Below are 7,139 nucleotides of genomic sequence, written 5' to 3' on the forward strand. Positions count from 1 at the left end.
TGTGTGTGTGGAGTTAGGGGCAACATGCTTCATTACACTCATTTAACTCACAAACGGGGTGAATGACAGGCTGGCGTGGGAGAGGGGAGGAGTGGGTGAGGAGGGGGAGTGTAAGGGCAACGCTGTGACCCCCCCTTTTACAAACACTGAAATCCTGCAATTAAGACTCAAACAGCAACTGCCAAATCCACCTCTCCCCCATCACACACACACACACACACACACACCAGTCCACGCCAACTAACAAGCCCACCTCACATCTAACTCTTTAAATCCAATGCTCGCAGTTTTGCTATAAGGACCCCGCCTTTTCCCACATTCCCCCTCAACTCAACCCCCATGGCCTCACCTCCCGCCAGTCAAGCCCCCACGGCTCCTATAGAGCAGAGTATTCTCAGCTACCTCCCATCCCACCCAAACAGTCCCCACCATCAACACATCTACTCTGTCTCTCTTTCAACCTACACGCCACAGCCCAACTGCGAGCAAAAAGTTGGTCTTTGTAACTCCTTTTCACACTCGCCGTGCCAATCCCTTTACTGCTCAAGCCTGAATAGCTGGTCATGCCCCATCACTCATCATATGCTGACGACATCTTTTCAACAAACACCTCTCATCACACTTCCCCCACCGACACATCCGCCATTCTCTACTTGTTCACAGTTGAAAAAGATCAGCGATATCTATCGATCTGTTTTACTTCCACAGTCATAGTGCATAAAAAAGAGAAACTATATCTGAATCCGTAGGTTTCATTTTATCTCCTTTATAACCTTGTTTATTTAATTTTCCTACCAACTCCTTCACATGTCCTACATATGTGCATGTGACCGTGCGATTACTTTAGTGATTAAGGAATTGAAAGAATCACATTGTCTTTAAAAGTCATCCATCTGCCTGCATGTTAAGTGTTGATTTTTGTTTTTGTTTCTGCAATGTAATTATTAGTATGCAAATTAATTATGAAATAACAGGAATTACACTATTCACAGATCAAAATAGGAACGGTTTTCCATTTATTTTGGAAAAGAATCAAATAGTTGAAAAGATAAAGAGCACACAAAGACATGTTGAGACAGTCGATTTAAATCAAGAGTAAGTAAAAGGAATACACACTGTAGGTGGGAGGCCTGGCAGTCCACGCACTCCGATGACGGCGTTTAGCTCTGCCATGGTCACCTGTTTGGCTCGCTCCACAGCTTGGACCACTTGCTGTTGATGCTGCAAAAAACAAACAATGTTGCTGAAGACCGAGAGTAACAGGTTGATTTATCCTTAAAGCTGGCAGAGACACTTGAGTGTTTAGCTCAAAGTCACACACACACACACACACTTACCTCCTGTGAGAGGAAGGGAATGACTTGTGCACAGATGGTGTTTAGTCTCTTGGCAATCTCAGTCTGATGGAGGAAGAGACACACAGAGACCGAAAGAGACATAATTGTTAATAACATAATTACATTCATTTGGAAAAGACAGCTGTTCAGTAACACCAATAGAGTAATACAAGCACACACACCAACACACTGGAAAACACATCCCAAACACAGCAAGCCAACACACACACAAGTTTATGATATAACAACACCCATCTACTTCCCTGAGCTCTACACACAAATCTAGAGTATGCCATTTTCAGCAACACACACACACACACACACACACTTTCCTTTCTAATCATCAATGTGAGCTCAAGTTTCTCTCTGGCCCGTCGTATTTCTTTTGCTCCCCCTCTATCCTCTTGTTCCTCTTCCCATCAGCACTTCAACATAATCTCATCAGCGACTAACTTCATTTGCTCTCCCCCAGTATCCATGCCAACACATCCGCCAGCCCCCCCCCCCCCAAACCCCCGGAGGTGGCAACAATTGGCTGAAACCAGATACCCCCACAGTGGCATCAAATCAGATAAGGGGACTCGTATTACATATATCATCCAATCAAATTGATACAAAGGGGGCCAAGGTGAAGAGGGACTGAGAGGAGCCATGAAACGTAGTAACGGCCCATCGGACACGCACACATACCCACATGAGAAGATACACTGACACACATGCTAGATGAGAAAGCTTCCAACTGCTATGTGTTGTTGTTGTTATGTGAAAACTTATGAGAAGTTGGATCATTTTCATTAGAACGTGTTAAGAGTAGCGGTGCAACAGACTGTGGTTGATCCGCAGTCTGTACGATTTGGCAGCACCGGAGCTAACAGCTAACGTACAGAGGTTCAGTTACATTATGATACATTCAGGCTCTATTTAGTAAAAGTCAGTATTAGGCAAAGGTAAGTTATAACGTTATCATGATGTGTACAAGTGTAAACTTGTACAATTATGTTTTCAGCGAGAAACTTGAAGGAATGCAGTTGTTTGGAGGAGGCTTTCACAGCAATATAGATAGATACTGGAGCGGGAATTATGACTGGTTTAACTTCCGGTTTAACACTAGTTCTAGGCAGCATATCATTTATAATAATTAGATAATGAATAATACATCATTAAAAACTACTAATGCCAAAATCTTTTTTTGATAAATAAAAATAGAATAATGAATGACCTTGTCATTTGAATATGTTTTATGCAATTACACAGAAGACTAAAACAAATGATAAGAATAACATTAGAATTTTTGACAAGAGCGGTTGAAATGATTTTTTGGGACGTTGGTGAAAAAAAAGTAGTTTGGAGTCTTGTTTACTAGCTGCTATAACAAAACTAAACAACAAATAGGATCTTTATCGGACGATATGACTCATCGATTATCAGCAATCCGTAACGGCTGCAAAAAAAGGTAAAGTTATATTTGCTCTTTTTTCCCCCCTGATCTGATCCGTGACTCAAAACATGATACGCTTATGAAAACATTTCAAAACTCAGGGAAAACACCGTCATCAATCTTCAAAGACATTTGATATCCCACATTATTAAACAAACATCTGTCCCAACAATTACATCACCTGGTGTAGAAATAACTGGTTACTAAGGCAAGTCCCTTGCCAAGTACTACACATCAATTACCGGTCACTGAGCATGATGGGAATGTGGGTATTTGGTCCAAAGTATCGGACAAATTAAAATGTTGACCTGATAATGAAGCTAGGTCAAAAGTCATGGGATTAAAGTTATTACAATTCATCTTGAGGGGGACATTAATGTTATGGCAATCCACCCAATAGTTGTTGAGATATTTCACTCAAAACTACAAATCTTCATGGTTCCTCTTCTGGTGACCATGATTTGCTGGACCAAAGTGAGGGATCAACAGACATTGCCATGCTGAACGCCATGCTGCTAGCACTATGCATTTTATAGAAATCTTATAGAAAAGCTGGATAGCTGACATTGTGGGGGCACACACACACGTACACCTATCAGCTCACCAAACAACTGACCCCAACAAAGTTCAGCCAATTATATACTTGGACGAGCTTTATAAAGTACTAACCTATTCAGAAAGAGTCTTGAAATAAATAAGTCAATGCTTCACCCACCATGTAACTTGGAGTAAAACTGAAACAACAAAATAATTATTGCAACTGACACTATCCAGAGGAATCGAGTAAAAGTATGTTAAGATAGAAGAAACAAACATAGGTAAGTAAATGTGCATCACCCTGTGAACAGTAAACACTGTACATAATTCACTCTTTATCCAGAATCAAAGAGAATATGGAATCAAAAGGAATGATCAGCCTTCAGAGCGCATGCAGCTCCACATGTCATGAGTTTACATGCCATGAAATACAACGCGTCCAATAAGGGTTTGATCACGTGACAAGCTTAAACACATCTGGGTACATTGGGGTCTATACTATCTGCACAATGTGAAGAGCTATCTATGGACAATTGCACATCTCTTTTACAGTGCTCATCATTGAGAGCTACGTTTGTATATCAAGCCACACAACAGGCTGTAGGTGAAGGCCGGTCTGATCTTTGCACCCGTTACTAAAGCCTCTCTACAATCAATTAGAATGAGTGACCATAACGACATACGTTCAGACCCAGTAGAAACCTGCACCCTGGCCAGCTCACGAGTTGCTGACTTCCGCACACAGTCACTCAATCTCATAATGTCCAACTTACTCCATGCCTATAAAGCTCTAACTTAAGAGCTATTTCAGGTGGACTATATCTGCACATCCATTCTCAGAATCCTAAGTTGTAAGCCTATAATTAGCCTTGTATAATAGCTCGGTGATTAGGTCGTCTGAGATTCGTCTAACCAACTACTATCAGGTCAGCTCAGCTAATCTAACTTAGATAACGCACACAACTAACGAGGATTAAACAAAACAACGTCTCAAATACCCAGAGCTGCAATCCCCACGTGAGGCATCATTACAAAAAATGACTCAAGAACATTTGGAGGAAGAATAATAAAAAGGTAACAAAAACTCACAGCTCGTGTACTGACACAACACATCAGCTCCTGAATAACAACATCATTTGGAAAATTGCTATGGTGCGCCATCCTCACTATGATAATCATATAATTGAGAGGGGTTCAGTTGAGGATACAGAGAGAAGATGCAAGTATACACACACCATGTGCCAACAGAGAACAGGCTTCCCATTACACATATAATTGGCACATTGCTGGCACACACTGACACTGACACACACACACATCCGTAGCTCCTCAGCAGGAGATGGGTTGTTGTGTATCCCCTGCCCCCCCCCCCCCCCCCCCTGCCCACAGAAGCTTGTTGCTCTGACAACTGCAGCCCCAAGCTAATGACCTCCCCTGGAGCTCTAGTGTGTGTGTGTGTTTATGTGTGTGTGGACAATAGGAGATGCATCTCCCTCACAATGAAAGAACAGTAGCTTCACATGGACATAAAACCAAAAAAGGAGCAAAGAAAAAAAGAAAACGAGGATCGGGGTGTAGCACAAGGAAGAAGAGATCCAGTGAGGAAGGCAGAAAGGAAGGGGGACAACTTGGGTTATAAAAATGGGAGAATAACACTGGAGGAGAAGGAGCACTTGAGGAACAAAACTAATCGCAGGGAGTGTGAGAAAGTCAGAGAAGCATCCCCGCTCCACCGTGAAGCAACCAGGCCAATCCACCTCCAATTTCCTTTGGTCTGACTGGTCGATAGTTGAGGTAATTACTGGTAAACGCTCTGAGCCCTGCACCAGTCCTGAGGGGAAAAGAGTTTTCCCGCCTCATCCACGAGTCTATATACTTAACCATGAGACACGTTTGCCTTGCAATGCATATGTGTACTCACGCATAAACATGTTTGACGTTCTCTGTTTGTGTGTACATTAGTACATTACTGTGTATGTGTTCAATCGCACCCCATCCTCAAATGTTTGCATACATTATTTATGGCTATACACAAATGCCCTTGCCTTACATTACAACAGGCAAGTGTCCTTTCGGTATTTTGTGTTTGCACACACGTGCGTCTGCCCTACTAAAGTGTGTGCTGGTGTGTTTTTGCCTCCCTGCTTCTAAAAGTGTGTGTGTGGGGGGGGGGGGGCTCCACTGTCTCTCCTTTGCCAGCCCCACCATGATCGATTCCTCTGCCCTCCTCAGCCCAGCCCCTCTAATGTAATAAAGCAGGCCGCTCCCCTAGACAGCACCAATCAATCTACAGACCCATTCATCCTGCCTCTGGGCTCAGCCGGCCGGCCCTAACTGGGGAAATGGAGACAGAGCCCCATCGATCACGAATAAACACACACACGCAGGCATACTGTATAGCACACACACACAAATGAACGCACAACTGCATTTGTGCACGCACAAGGACACGTCAACAGGCACACACACCAAATACATCAAAACCCTGCCATGAGAGAGAGGGAGAGTAAGAGAGAAAGAGAGACAAACAGCAACACACAGAGTGTAGACAAGAGGCAGACAGATAAGCATAACCATACCTGTTTGTGCATTTCGATGTTGAGGCCATAAGACATCTCATAGTACTGAGGAGGACAGAGGGTCATATTAGTAAAAGGAATTCGGAAACTTAAAGCAACTTAGAGAGTGCGCGTGACGTTACATGTGTGTTATTGTAATAACCAGGCGTGCAGTTCTTGTGTCGCACCAGGTCATTCTCACAGAGCAACCAAACAGATTTTAATAGATCCGACATCCAAATTAAAAGCTTTTTACCTGTACAGGAGTGTCACCAGAGAGGCGAAGTAGATACATATGTTCGTACTTTTTGTTTGTTCCGGTGTCAGACTAAAGGCTTTAAAAACCCTAAGCTTGATTTCACCTCACTTTGTTTTGAATTAAATCATTAAACCTAGTGAAATGTTGGATTTGCTTAAACACTGGAGCTCAGTTTAATCAAAATGAAAAATCTGCCAAATCAACAAATTTGCAAAAATTGTAGCACAGTCTAATCGGACACTCGGATCATGTTCATTAGCGTGCCTGAGTGGAAACTCTCGGTCTAAAGTAGCTTTCACTGTGCATTGAATCTTATCATGCCTCTTCCCTTCGTTCAGATAGTAATACAGTAATATACAGTAAAGATGAAAGTTCAGCTCCAGAACACATGGAGCTGATGGGGACACGGTTTTCTCCTCAAGGACACGTCAGCAGGGTAAATGTCTGTCATGTCATGTCATGTGTGATGCAAAATGAATTGAGTGTCACGTGGACCTCACCATGACATAGTGTCTCTGCATCTCTGTCTTTTCACTGGCCAGCTTCTCACACTCCATCTTGAGGCTGAAAAACACAACAATACAACATTTACTTCAAGAGAAACAGAATGTTACAGTACAAACTAGTTTTATTGCCGATTCATGATTATAAGCACATAAATGTGTGACTGTCTCTTTTGTCTGAAACATTTAAACGGAGAACAAACAGTGATGATGTTGATCTTCTAGCTATTTTCCTACAATAGAGCATTAATGTTAACAAGCATACAACTTTGTAGACAATTTACATAGTGTCATCTCACCCCTCTTTTCCTTCGCTCGCTGATTAAAGCACTTACAAAAGCAAAGATAAACCTAAACAGTCACGGGCACAGTGCAGAGAGTGAAATGCAGCAGATGGTTCTTCCTGTTGAGTTGTGATAGCCAGCCTCCTTTGGCTGTAGGATGTTATAACTCTGCTCTTTGTGTGTGTGAATCAGGATGTGTAGGTCAGTAGCATTCACCTGTTGC

The 7,139-nt window shown here is 42.5% G+C and overlaps 1 protein-coding gene across 1 annotated transcript; it reads right to left on the reverse strand.

The window, feature by feature from the left end:
- Nucleotides 1-201: 201 nt before the first annotated feature.
- LOC116378474 (transducin-like enhancer protein 1) lies at nt 202-7,125 on the reverse strand. The gene is made up of 4 exons (XM_031840355.1): nt 6,630-7,125; nt 5,892-5,936; nt 1,338-1,400; nt 202-1,221 (listed from the first exon to the last, which is right to left on the reverse strand). The coding sequence occupies exons 1-4, from the start codon at nt 6,684-6,686 to the stop codon at nt 1,090-1,092; spliced, it is 297 nt and encodes a 98-aa protein (XP_031696215.1). The 5' UTR covers nt 6,687-7,125; the 3' UTR covers nt 202-1,089.
- Between the last annotated feature and the right edge of the window lie 14 nt (nt 7,126-7,139).

Source organism: Anarrhichthys ocellatus, unplaced genomic scaffold (assembly GCF_004355925.1).
Source record: "Anarrhichthys ocellatus isolate YVR2014 unplaced genomic scaffold, GSC_Weel_1.0 scaffold2659, whole genome shotgun sequence".
Lineage (NCBI taxonomy): Eukaryota > Metazoa > Chordata > Actinopteri > Perciformes > Anarhichadidae > Anarrhichthys > Anarrhichthys ocellatus.

What these genes read in the sequence shown, in the direction of transcription:
- LOC116378474 (XM_031840355.1), bottom strand. Translation starts at nt 6,686, where the DNA reads ATGGAGTGTGAGAAGCTGGCCAGTGAAAAGACAGAGATGCAGAGACAC. An exon ending in TGCAGAGACACTATGTCATG is followed by an intron (nt 5,937 to 6,629) that starts GTGAGGTCCACG and finishes TGTCCTCCTCAG; the next exon opens with TACTATGAGATGTCTTATGG. An exon ending in TTCCCTTCCTCTCACAGGAG is followed by an intron (nt 1,222 to 1,337) that starts GTAAGTGTGTGT and finishes TGTTTTTTGCAG; the next exon opens with CATCAACAGCAAGTGGTCCA.